The 14,462-nt window shown below is 34.0% G+C and overlaps 1 protein-coding gene across 1 annotated transcript; it reads right to left on the reverse strand.

Moving 5' to 3' along the window:
• Positions 1-4,146: 4,146 nt before the first annotated feature.
• On the reverse strand, positions 4,147-11,372 carry LOC132124905 (annexin A2-A-like). Its single transcript, XM_059536059.1, has 13 exons — positions 11,194-11,372; positions 10,334-10,394; positions 10,157-10,247; positions 9,000-9,094; positions 8,791-8,904; positions 8,600-8,690; positions 8,447-8,526; positions 8,301-8,360; positions 5,706-5,799; positions 5,509-5,604; positions 4,840-4,898; positions 4,587-4,709; positions 4,147-4,504 (listed from the first exon to the last, which is right to left on the reverse strand). Exons 1-13 carry the CDS (start codon positions 11,355-11,357, stop codon positions 4,445-4,447), a joined length of 1,188 nt encoding a protein of 395 aa, XP_059392042.1. The 5' UTR covers positions 11,358-11,372; the 3' UTR covers positions 4,147-4,444.
• Positions 11,373-14,462: the final 3,090 nt, after the last annotated feature.

Below are 14,462 nucleotides of genomic sequence, written 5' to 3' on the forward strand. Positions count from 1 at the left end.
GTATTTTATCTTTTATTGGCAATAAACATAAAACAGCACAAAGGGGTAATGTCCTCATCAATATTATCACAAAATGATAATAAATTTTAAGACTTATAAACTTTAGAAGGATTTTTTGTCCTCGAGTGAAACAGGGGCACAGTGGTTCTAGATCCTTTTTAAAATGGAAAAAGAAAATGTTTTAGAATATTTTTTTTTAGTAAATCCCACAAATAATAGCAAGTATAACTCACTGAATTAAACATTATATTAAAAAAAATGTTTCTTATAAATTAAATAAATAAAAGTACTCTAGTAATCTTTCTTTTATTTATGGTTTAGAAAAATCATTAACAATACATAGTTGCCTTATAAAGTGTGATTATCTTTCAGGTAAACGTTTTTTTTTTTTTTTTTTTCTTTCTTTCTTTTGGGTAGCTTAATAAAACTGTAATTGCAGAAAGAAAAATCTTTTTCTATGCAACATTTAAAATCATACACTGATTCTTTGTACCTTTATAAATAATTTAGTTTCTATTCATTTATTAACTTATTTGCATAATTTGCAGTTTCCTATACACACACACACACACACCTTTTTATTCTCTAAAATACATTTATTTCTGTATATTTGGTAAATAAAAGCATATCTTTTAAATATGCATTATGAAATATGGCATATAAAGTAATGATGTAATGTTATCAAATATTAAAACAGCTAGAAATTCACAATTAATTTTTTTATACAAGCAACCTGCATTGTTTCTAATTCATCTTTAAAGATTTTTAAAATAATTAAAAAACTTATTATAATATAGATGATGCCATGCAACAAATTCTATACCTTTATTAACACATTTTTAAGTAAATAATAAATAATCTGTTTCTCTTAATGCATTATTTCCCTCTCTGCTTTATTTTCTTTATGTGGGAAACATCATCTATGTGAAAGTCCATTAAGAGGTGAGAGACATCTAGGCCCTTTTTTCATCTTCCTCCTCCAAACGTTTCTTTCTCATTAGGTTTCTCTCTCTCTGAAGGAATGAGGCCTGCCGGGCCCGTTAGAACTGCATTGTCAACTCTTCAGCGGATCTCACCCTCAGAGACCACAAACTAAACAGGGGAAAGATCTAGTGGAGGAACCTCTTTCTGGTATGCTAATCAAGTTAGCTGGAGGTTAAATTAACATTTTTAATTAAAAAATTAGCACCAAACAAACACAGCAAAACACACTGATGATTAAAACATCTAAATAAAGCCTCTTCGCCAAAGAATGAGCAGGAGGAGGCAGTGAGAAAACTATTTTATTGCTCTCATAAAGCACATCCAGAGAGGAAACTCTCATCTAAATGACATTGAGTCGTTGGCCGATTATGTATGAGATGAATGGACTGGCTCAGGCGTGTCAATATGCTGTGGGTGATTATCATGGAAATGATTGGGTGGTAAAACACGACGCTCGATTCCATCAAGTATCCAGTCAGGGAAAGTGTTTTGTAATTAAAGCCTTTATGTGGCGATATGTGATGCATGTATGTAAAGCATATTTAAATTCTATCCCTAGCAGAATCTCAAACAGCAGGAATGCGCTCTTCTAATGTGTAAGTTACCATTTTTTAATTTCTTTTAAAATTAAGGGATAAAATATGGTAATTCCACTGGAGATCAAACATGAAGTATTTGTTAATGAATAATAATAAAAAAAGAATCATTAAAAAGGCAGTTGCAGACATCGAAGTAATCCCAGAGCAAGCTGCAGATGGTTTCCGGCTGTGAGCTGTGGCTCTATCGCCATCTAGTGGAAATACAGTTCAAATGCAACACACAACACAACTCACAGAAGCCCAGAAAGACTCTGGCAGGGGGTTTACTAACTTTTTGATGCCAGATACCACTGCATATTTGATGAATCCCTTGTGAAGGACTTCCTTCCTAAAATACAAAGGCAGAAAATATGGGACTCATTTATGGTATGTGTAAAAAATAAAATAATATTATTACAATATATTATTTACATATGTTTAAAGCTCTAAAGCTAAAATTAATCAACACATTTTTCTATGTATTTGTAATGAGATAAAATTATTATAATTTTTTTTATAAACTATTAATAAATACCATTTACTTGTATAGAGCTTTTCACTATAAATATAGGTCCAAAGCAACCCTTTTATTTTATATTTTTTTTTTTAAATCTAAAATTTGCAGTTGATCCCCTTGTGGATTAGTTTTAAAACTTAAGGCCCACTTAAAAAAAATAAATAAATAAAATACATGTGGAAGCAATTAATCGCGATTAATCGTTGCCCAGCTCTAGATAAAATATAAACCAAGTAGTATTTTTTGTAATTATATTTTAAATGAAATGGGCACAAACACATTTCAAGCAAAACAGAAAGAAATTTTGAGTGATAAAGCAATAGACATGAATTAATATTCATTCATATGGTTTAAGACTAACGTAAAAAGTAGTAAGTAGTCTTTAAATAAAGCACTCAAGCCAAAATAAATGATTAATAAATTATTTTCAATAATATTAATAATAATAATAATAATATTTCACGTTTTCATGAAATAGTAATTTAATAATTGAATGAAATCATTTTTAAATAATTATTGAAATTATTAATAAACAACTTTAATTTGTATAGTGTTTTAATATATTATTATTCTAAAATTTGAAATATTTGTAAATGTCATTCTATTAGATAAAATGTAATCAAATTCATTTTTTCATTATTATTATTTACTTATATTTTAAATTAAATGAGTGCAAACATGCAACATTTAAAAATATACAGCCATTCTTTGTACTTTTATAAATAATTTATTTTCTATCTTATACTTATTTAAATAATTTCAGTGTTTACTATACAGGTGCTGGTCATATAATTAGAATATCATCAAAAAGTTGATTTATTTCACTAATTCCATTCAAAAAGTGAAACTTATATATTATATTCATTCATTACACACAGAGTGATATATTTCAAATGTTTATTTCTTTTAATTTTGATGATTATAACTGACAACTAAGGAAAATCCCAAATTCAGTATCTCAGAAAATTAGAATATTTACTTTCATCAGAGAACATAACTTTGGACCACTCCGCAGCAGTCCAGTCCTTTTTTGAAGCGAGACGCTTCTGACGCTGTCTGTTGTTCAAGAGTGGCTTGACACAAAGAATGCGACAGCTGAAACCCATGTCTTGCATACGTCTGTGTGTAGTGGTTCTTGAAGCACTGACTCCAGCTGCAGTCCACTCTTTGTGAATCTCCCCCACATTTTTGAATGGGTTTTGCTTCACAATCCTCTCTAAGGTGCGGTTATCCCTATTGCTTGTACACTTTTTTTCTACCGCATCTTTTCCTTCCCTTCACCTCTCTATTAATTTGCTGGGACACAGAGCTCTGTGATCAGCCAGCCTCTTTTGCAATGACCTTTTGTGTTTTGCCCTCCTTGTGCAAGGTGTCAATGGTCATCTTTTGGACAACTGTCAATTCAGCAATCTTCCTCATGATTGTGTAGCCTACAGAACTAGACTGAGAGACCATTTAAGGGTATTTGCAGGTGTTTTGAGTTAATTAGCTGATTAGAGTGGGGCACCAGGTGTCTTCAATAATAAACCTTTTCACAATATTCAAATTTTCTGAGATACTGAATTTGGGATTTTCCTGAGTTGTCAGTTATAAACATCAAAATTAAAAGAAATAAACATTTGAAATATATTAGTCTGCATGTAATGAATGAATATCATCAACTTTTTGATGATATTCTAATTATATGACCAGCACCTGTATGTATATATATATATAGGTGTGTGTGTGTGTGTGTGTGTAATTGCATTATGTATACACATTACATATTTGAAAAAAAATAAAAATAAATTCACACAACTAGAAATGAAAAAAAATGCATTTGACCTGCATTCGTTTAAATTTTTTTATTTCTAGTAATTTTAGTAATTTCTAGTAATTTAAACATTTTAAGCAATAAAAAAAGACATTTTAAAAGATAAAGCAAGCAATGTTATAAATGTTAAATGTGGTTTAAATGATCAAACTATTTTTGTATCTAAATATAATTTAAATGCAAAAAAACGACAAATATAGAGTTGTTAGAAGCTTTTCATGGAAAGAAAGAAGAATAAAAAACTGAAGCAGAGATGAATGGTCTCTGTTCTTTTATTTTGTCATATAGAAAGGGGTATGTTGTGAAAGAAGTGAATGTTCTTCGTGCAAGAAACTCCAGAAAGCCACCGACATCATTTCAAATTCTTTTCTTTTTGGACAGATTCTGTCTCTAAAAGTCGATGAAACCATATAAGGCACATTTAGCTCTTACTTCTTAAAGGAAGCATGTGGTTATTTCCTGTCTAAGTGAGTGTGTGTGTACAGGACGCTGAAGCAGGGCAGGGGCTATATTGAAGGCCAGGCACAGGAGATGGATGTCCTTCTCGTGCTCTTAATCGTCTCCACCACACAGGCTCAACAGAGCCCTCTGGTAGTCTCCCTTTGTGTGCTCCTGAGGAAATTCAACACAGATATAAATCAATACATAGGATCAGTTGTATACACTGGCATACAGTAATATTAGAGGAACGTACAGCAATGGTCTGGTACAGAGACTTCCCGTGATGGGCCTTGAACTCTTGTCTGATCTTCTTGAGGTCCACCTCGCACCGGGACACCATGATCCGGGTCAGCACCTTTTCCTTCGCCCCTTTGCTCTAAAAGACAGAACGGCGCACCGTTATAAGAGAAGCACCTGATGCAATTCCACTGCAAGACACGGTCTGAAACATCAGCAGATCCTTTGAAGATTTTCTTCCAAGCCCATGAAAGAATAAAGTGTGTTACCTTCATGGCGTCTTGCAGTCTGTTGGCGAAATACAGCTGTTTGTTTTCAAAGCACTGAACTGAGGAAGAGAAGATTCGGAGATTAGACTCGGCTGCTGAGCTAATAGTAGCTTCCCCAAACTCTTAATCTAGAACATATTCGCTAACATGGGCTGACAAACTTAACATTTATAGATCTCTTTCAGCAAGTGGAAGAAAGTGGAAGTGGAGTGGAAGAAAGTCCAAATACCAGCTTCCACTAGCAACTTGCTAATCAGTCATTTGTTGTGTTTTTGGCTTTCACTAACACTTATTATGTATGTCCTATTCCAGCATTCATTAGATTTTTTTAAAGTGTCGTCTTTGTTTTCGCTTGATGTCGAGGTCCAAGGATAACCCTTATGAAAATTCACCATGGTTTTACTTAACAACAACAACAACAACAACAAAAAACATGCTATGCTATGAACTTTTGCTACAAACTATGGTTATACAAATGGTATTCAATACGCCCCCAAAAAAATGTACTACTCTTTCAGTATAATAAAACCATGGTTCACTTTTGTAAGAGAAAGGCTAATGGCTAGCTGTACAAAAACAGACTAGCACTTCACCATATACATCAACAGGATATACATCAACACTGCAAGGAAAGTGGAGGTTTATGAGGTCTTCAAAGAGAAGTCTCACCCAAGGTGAGGAAGGACATCTCCAGATCTCCCTTCACCTCTTTGCGGATGCTCTCCTGCATGTCATAGGGGCTGTAGCTCTTGTATCTCTCAAACACTACCAAAAGACAACACAAAATCACATTAATAATAATAATAATAATAATATGTGTGCTGTTATCTTATGGGATGGAAGGAAGGGTTGAAAGGCTCACAGACCTTTCTGGAGGTGAGGGATGCTTCTCTCGGACATGATGGAGATCCAGCACTTCACATCAGTGCCTTTCCGCTTGACTCCAGCCTCAAACAGGGCCTGCACAGCACATTGAAAATATTGAAATATTGTAAATAAATAGAATAGGCATAAATCATTTCTATAAAGAAGTCATTTCTTTACAAATGATACATAAATAAAAAAATAAAAAAATTATAATAAAAAATTATATGTATATATATATATGTATATATATATATATGTATATATATATATATATATATATATATATATATATATATATACACACACACATATATACATATATATATATATATACACACATATATCATATATTATATATATCTATATACAGTGTTGGGAAGGTTACTTTGGAAATGTAATAGGTTACAGATTACAAGTTACCCTGTTTAAAATGTAATAGTAGTGTAACTTTTTCAATTACTTTATTAAAGTAATGTAACTAATTACTTTTGAGTACTTTTTGATTACTTTTCTAAATTTGTGAAAATTAAATAATAATAAATAAAAGCATATACATCAACTTAAATACATTTATCTAATAAGCATGTGTCGTATTCTGTGTAATAAACTCCTGAAACATTGGTGTTTTTTTTTAAACTGCTGTCTCTTTGTATATGATGATAGTTTTCTCAAAATAAGTAAAATGCACATGAAGTGACACAGAGCAGTTCTAGAAATTATGTTTATGTGCTCGTGTACTCCTATATTGAGGCGGCAGAGGTTGAAAACACTGCGAGCTTCAGTAGGCCTATGTGTAGTACTGTAGATGAAACCATGTATTTGCCATTAATTTACAGGAGGGGCGGACTGGGAAAAAAATTCAGACTGGAAAATTCTAACTCATACAAACTAATTCATGGACAAAACTATTTTTTGTATGGACCTGACATAAACAAGGTTTAGTTTAAATCTTTAATTTGGGGACATGCAAAATAATTAAAAGTTCTGTCCTGAACTGCACCTTCACTTCCATTTTTCTCTTTAGTCTCTTTATTTTGCCCTGTTATCCATCTCTCTCATGACTTTAATACTCAAGATTGAACAAAACTATACTTTACAATACAATACTCTACAATACTACAATATCTTTATCGAAAAATCATAATACTGTACACGAGTCATGTTTTTCCCTTACAAAAATTAACCATGCTTTTATTAGCCTATATAAAAGTAAAATAACCTTGTTTTTTATTTTTGCAAATGGATTTGTATTTATTTTTAAATAAATACATTTGTAAAATAATTTTACATTTTTGGTTATCACAGTTAAACAATAGTAACCATTTTCTCTGGATTTATAGTTAAATATTAAAATGTTAATTTTTGTAAGGGTTGTGTTGTTGTCTGTCGTAGCTCCCCCTAAACCTATAAAAAAATAATCAGAATTTTTTTTCAGCTAAATTACTACTGTAACATTACAACTGATAATAATGATGTCCTTTATATAGTATTTTGAGTGATGACTGATGAGCAACATGCTGCTGCTTGATTAAATAAATAAAAAAACAAAGACAAAAAAGCATCTTTACAGATGAAACTGACGTGAAACCCTGAACAGGAGTTCTGCTTCTCTGCTCCAGCAGTCCCCTCTCCCTCTCTCCCTCTCTCCCTCTCTCCCTCTCTCTCTCTCTCATTCTCTCTCTCTCTCTCTCTCTCTCTCTCTCTCTCTCTCTCTCTCTCTCTCTCTCTCTCTCTCTCTCTCTCTCTCTCTCTCTCTCTCTCTCTCGCATTGATTACTCTGAGTCTGATCCAAACCGTTTGGCGGAGGCGCGGAGAGCGCGCGAGTCATGACTAACAATTCATGACTTAGGCTATTAGAGATTTAATTATCAAATGGCGGATTCGCAAATGATCGCTTTAGTACATTCGGCAGGCAATTATACAATAATGATATTAAATAGTGGGGCAAAATCGGCTGCCAGGCCATCGGGAATTGTCCCGGTTCTCCCGGTGTCCAGTCCGCGCCTGATTTCATATAAGTCATATATTGCATTTTTGGGGCTTTATATTCACAGACACTAGTCGATGTCATGTTTTGATTCAAGTGCACTGACCTACTTTTGATTTAGTCATCCAAAATGTGGCATATTCCGTCCGCGTTAGGCATTCGGTTTTTATGACTGGATTCTACGAACCAGACTGTGTTTCCGCATCCCGGAAATTATTATGGCGGTATGTCTCAGAATAGTCAGTGCAATTTGGGAAAGAAATCAGTTAAATCTGTATGTGGATGTGTGTAAATATTCAAATGTAATCCCCTTTGTAATCGTAAAAAAATTCATAAGTAACTGTAATTTAATTACTAATTTTTTCTTAGTAACTGTAACTAATTACAGTTACAATAATTTTGTAATTAAATTACGTAACGCCGTTACATGTAACTAGTTACTCCCCAACACTGTCTATATATAATAAACTTTATAAACTGAAGTTTAATATTTAGGATAAGATTTTGTTTTAAACACTGCTGCTCTAATAAATGCTTGATTTCTAAATGTTACATTCAGATATTGATTCATTAATGTTTCAATGAGAGATAAACCATAAGAACTCACTCTGGCATCTTCATCGATTTTCTGGTGGTCCACGACGGAGCTGGGCTCGGTTCTCTTGGCCTGGTGTGGAACACACGGTTTGAGAAGTGACAGATACACTCAGGATCTTAATTCAGACACATATTAGTTAAAGCACACAGACCCACCTCAACCAGAGCCAGCAGGAGTTTAGCGAAGTCTCCTGAAGTATCTCCACAAACATCCTTCTCCAGGTCCTTCTTGAACACTGCAATGAGACACACAGTTCACATCACGGCCTCGTGCTCCTAATAAGTGCACTTCAATACTCCCATCCTCACATTCTTTGTAGACTTTCTTGATCTCCATGAGCTCAGCTTTGCTTCGAGAGCAGACGATCTCAATCAGAGACTCTTCATCTGTTCCCAGACCCTGCAAACACACCGACATTATGTTTCTGACCGTCTAGCTTTCACTCCCACTTCATCTACGCAATACAAATTCAATTCAAAGTCATTCATATTTCGTTCACCTTAATGGAGGCTCTGATTTCGGAGGCGTCGTACTGCGCAGTGCTCTTCATGAGGCCCAGGATGACCGTTTCCAGAGAGCCAGACAGCGCCCCCTTCAGGGCCGAGATCATATCCTGAAAGTGAGATGAATATGAGTGTTATGTCAAAAAATGGACAAGGATACGTTTATACAGAAGCACGTGATAGATAGATATATATATATACAGACCTTCTTGGCTCTCCTCTCATACGCGAAGGCGATTTCTCTCCGTTGGTTATATGTACGTTTGGTGAGGACATCAATTATGGTTTGCTCATCCACCCCTAAAACAAATAATGTTATTTTCATTTGCTTAGTTATTTATTAAATCAAAATGTCACTTTACTTTTTAAGTGCATACTTAAAAAAAATAAAAAAATCTATTGGTCTAAAATGTTTCTATATAGTTTAATATGATTTTTGAATGATTTCTTAGTACATTTAAATAATATTTATGAAGTTTTTTAGCAGTTTTGAATCTTATGTGTATGTGTGTGAGTGTACGTATTTTACAGATTTATTATAGATTTTAATATCTATCAATATTTATATTAGATTTTATATCTATATAAAAATTTTTTATATAATTTGTGACGTTTATTTTTATACACATTTTTATAAAATATTTGTATTAATTTTATTTAATAAAATACTTAATATATTTTGCTCTTAATAAAAAAATTCTAATATAAAATGCCAAGATTGTTTATTTTTCCTTTTTTTTTTTTTTACATTATTTCAAACAATTTTGTTTAATATAACGTAAAACAAAACAAAAATCCAAATGTAGGGCTCTCTACATATTACTCTGCGTATGCTCAAATGATCACTTTACAAACAATTTCATAAAGAAAAAATTTGCTAAGGTCATAAAACATTTTTTCTAAAAACTGTTAAAAAAAATCACAAATTCTTAGACATTATGCAATTTTTTGTTGATATTTTTGTACAGTTTGCTAAGTTTAAAAGGTTAAATCTTCCAAAAGCATCGTTCATGCAGGCAATATTTCCTTTGCAAATGTTAGCTGATAGTTTCTAAAGCTAAACACAGCACAGAGTCGGTGAGGGGGAGGAAATGTGCTCCAAATGTTCCACAAGCGGTTCGATCTCTTCCAGACAGGATGATGACTCACTTCTACCACTGCTGCCCGTTCTGGACGGTTTTCACCTCATTATGGGCACAGCACACAAAGAGGGGCCGGGTCAGAGCACACAACCAAACATGAATGCCTATTGTTGTTTAATGGCTCGTGACCATCATCAGATTACAGGTTTAAACAAGACGCCACAAATACATCTGGAAGCTCTCATGAGCTCATCAGGTTCCAGCGCTGCTGCTCTCTTACCTTTAGTTTTGATAGCGGTCTCGATTCTGGCAGCGTCCTTATCTGGATCAAAGTTCGGATCTGGCACCACAGTAGGGTATGTGTCCTCCCCCTAGAGAGAGGAACAATGTGATGATGTATTCATTTTGTATATAGTTCATCTTCAATACAGATCATTTGTTTTGTATGAAAACTTACTCCGCCCAGTTGCAGAGTGAGCTGCCCTAAGTACTCCTGTATCATCGACATCCTGGACTTCCTGTGGAGAGCAGCCAAAACCATCTGATTTACATCGGTTCTCTCAGCTTTCAGAGGAGACTCTGAGCGTCCGTCACATGCTTCACAGAGTTATGTAATGCAGAACTGCAGAGGGCATGTCAGTTCAGAGAACAGCGCTCTATTGCCCCATCTTGAGTTTAGAAAAACTTAAAACACCTCATCCAACCATAATGAGTCAAGACTGAGCTAAAATCAAATAAATAGACTGTGAGATGAACGAGATACTGCAAGAAAAGCCAGTTCTGGGCAGTTTACTGCTACATTACAGTTCACTTCTAATCAAATCATTAACTTCCAATGCAAAAAAACAAAAAAAAAGTCATGCTAGTTTTAAAATGGTGACTTCTATATATATATATATATAATTACGTAGGCATTACGTATGCCGTTACTAGGTAATTAGACCAAAACAGGACCAATAAACAGTAATTTTAAAACCCAGCATCTGGTAAAACCTAAGCAAACCGACACACCCTTGAGAGAGCATGCTGGGTAAATTCCTTACAGCAAGTGAGACAGATCCATCCATTTCTCAGGCGTTTCTCACAACCTTATGGTTTTAAAACATTTTAAAAGTGCCTTTCTCTAGAAATCCTGTTGATTTGCATGCAAAATTGCTCGTGTTATCAGAAAAGGAGTTCCTTTTAGGACAATATATTGCATTTCATACCATACAAAGTTAAAAGAGAACATTAATTTGCTTAATGAATGTTGATTTATTTGAATAAAGTGCCTTAATACAGAGGTTTAACAGCTGAAGGGAAAGGTTTTGAGCTTACTTTGAGTGATCAGCAGATCTCAGATGCTGTGCAGAAGGATCCCAGCTATGGAGGGTGTGAAGGGTGTGGTGCTTAAATAGCAGAGGCGGTCCAGGACGCTCTTCTCCCTGCCCCTTGAGCTGGAGCTCCTGTTCTGAAGGTGGGCGGAGCTTCACTAAAGGCATTAAACCTCAGAGTATGAAAGGAAGGAGGAAGCTGAGGCTGTGGTTTCAGAAGGGAAATGAAGTATGTTGTAGTTAACCATTGGTTAAGGTGACTTCCAACTAATCTTAAGAGTCTTAAAGGGATCGATCTCTCAAAAATGAACATGCGGTCGTCATTTACATATTTTAAATGTGTAAAACTTTCTTCTGTGGAATGTTTGAATATAAACAAATAACTTAAAAACTAAACAAATTGTCCCTTACACTGCAGTACTAAAAAAAAAAAATGTAAAAAACTGACTTAAAACACAATGAAACACAAAAATGAAAGAAAAATTGATTCTACGAAGAGTGCAAATACATGTACATATTAATGTGCTTAATAAAAATACCCTGCAATTGTACTTTGTGTACTAAACCCGTATAATTAAAGTCTGATCAATTAGAACAACTAGTTTTGTACTTGATGCATGTTAATTGTGTGGAAGTAGTGCTGAAGAACAAATAAAGATATGCTAAAGTATATTTAATTGTGCTGAAAGGCAACTGTTGCAATTATACTTCAGGGACACTTTAAATATTTTGTATATAAAGACTGATATTATTCAGAGATCAAACAACCCTCTTCAACAGTGGCATTAAAACACATTTTAGTCTTAATATGGAGAAATGTGCATCCAAATAAAAGTTTCATTATAATATTTATGTCAGTAAGTCTAAAGCGATATGTCAGTAAATATAGGAATAGATTTGAACTATACTTAAAGGGTTAGTTCACCCAAAAATCAAAATTCTGTCATTAATAACTCCACCTCCGTTCATCTTCAGAACACAGTTTAAGATATTTTAGATTTAGTCCGAGAGCTCTCAGTCCCTCCATTGAAGCTGTGTGTATGGTATACTGTCCATGTCCAGAAAGGTAAGAAAAACATCATCAAAGTAGTCCATGTGACATCAGAGGGTCAGTTAGAATTTTTGAAGCATCGAAAATACATTTTGGTCCAAAAATAGCAAAAACTACGACTTTATTCAGCATTGTCTTCTCTTCCGTGTCTGTTGTGAGAGAGTTCAAATCAAAGCAGTTTGTCATATCCGGTTCGTGAACGAATCATTCGATGTTACCGGATCTTTTTGAACCAGTTCACCAAATCGAACTGAATCGTTTTAAACGGTTCGCGTCTCCAATATGCATTAATCCACAAATGACTTAAGCTGTTAACTTTTTTAATGTGGCTGACACTTCCTCTGAGTTCAAATAAACCAATATCCCGGAGTAATTCATTTACTCAAACAGTACACTGACTGAACTGCTGTGAAGAGAGAACTGAAGATGAACACCGATCCGAGCCAGATAAGGAACGAAAGATTGACTCGTTCACGAGTCAAGAACCGGTTGCATCGGTTTTCGGATCACCAGTAGTTCTTTCGGACAGTTCGATTCAATAAACCGGTTGAAGAAAACGGTTCACCAGTTCTTTTGCGCTCGACGTGATGACTTAATGATGAAAGGCTTGATTCAAGCCTTCGGTTTACTCGCGCTCATAACATTAGCACAGAATCAGTTCAGAATCAATCACCAAAAGAATCAGTTCAGTTCAGACGCTCTGTGTCAGTCTGCTTCACACTGAATCACACATGCGCAGTATCATCAGCTCTTCGGTTCTCGAATCGGACGCGTCCGACAGAAACGGTTCTTGACTCGTGAACGAGTCAGTCTATTGTTCGGTCACTGAACACGGAGTCTGAAATTTTTGCACCTTAAAATACAAATACGATCTCACGTTGTGTCAGTGACATTTACACACATCCCATTAAACTTAAAAATCAAATTCGGATCAGGTTCGATTTTCACATCTATAACAAGCATTTTGATAGGAAAGGATGACGAATATGCAAGAACGCATATGAAAATTTCAGACTCTGTGTGCAAAGACCTTTAGAATAAAATAAATGTATTTCAAATATATATCCATTTTTTTTACTAGGGTTTGCAACTAAGTTTATATTAAAGTATTTAAAACTGATTAATCTATAACTGAAATAAAAATAAATTGGCTAAATATGACAAATTTAACAACAACAAAAAAAAGTAAAATAAATGCCAATTCAAAATATGAATACATGCTGTAATAGTATAGAAATAACTTAAATACTTTAATTGCACTGGATTGGAATCATAAATCTGTGTGCTTTTGAAAAAACAAAAAAATTGGTCTGTTTATTGTCCATTAAAATGAAAATCAGAGGGGTTTAATTAAAAAAATGGAACCACTTTATGTTAAGTGTCTTTACTACTTCCATTTAAATTAATATTTGATACAATGCACTTGTGTACATGTTTTATATTGTACTTATATTTAAAAATACCTTCCTACAAGTCATTTCTGTAGTTACATCTATAATTACACAATTTGCCCTACACCTATACCTTTAAACCAGCCTTAAACCTAACCAGACCACCAAACCTGGCCCTTACCTTAACCGTATCCCACCTCAACTGAACACAACAAGTAACCAACATGATAATTTAAAAATCAATATTATCTTATTATTAAAACAAGAAAGAAACATGAAGCAAATGCATGTTTTCAGATCTACAAACGAGTCTGTATGGTGTACAAAAATACCAAAACACCCTTTTTAACCCAAACGCTGAATAATGGGTCAATGCAGGCCTTGACTTTGCTTCAGTTTATAATATTAGACTCTAGGCAAGAGCACATGAATTTATGATTCATGCTCTGCTAAACAACTGTGCCTATGATCCGATTATATTAAACACACCTGCCAGCAAAGTGGAAGCATTTTTTATTACATCGTAAAATCACTTAGTTTAATAGTTAAAACTTCCTTGATAATTTAATAAGCTACAGACTAAGAAACTTTCCTTAATAGCTTAATAACTTCATGCTTATTGGTTCCAGTCATCAAATCTTTAAAGGTGGTTCTCGGACTTTGTTTATGGTTCTGTATTGGAGACTAAAAGCAAAATGAGGAACCTTGGAGTTGATGTCTTACATTTGATCATCTTGCACGGTTAAAGCATCTTTTTTTCATCTCAGAAATATAGCAAGATTGCATCCTATGCTACATAGGACATACATGGACTAATTCTAACCTTGCAAT

The sequence above is a fragment of the Carassius carassius genome, chromosome 43 (assembly GCF_963082965.1).
Source record: "Carassius carassius chromosome 43, fCarCar2.1, whole genome shotgun sequence".
In the NCBI taxonomy this organism is placed as follows: domain Eukaryota; kingdom Metazoa; phylum Chordata; class Actinopteri; order Cypriniformes; family Cyprinidae; genus Carassius; species Carassius carassius.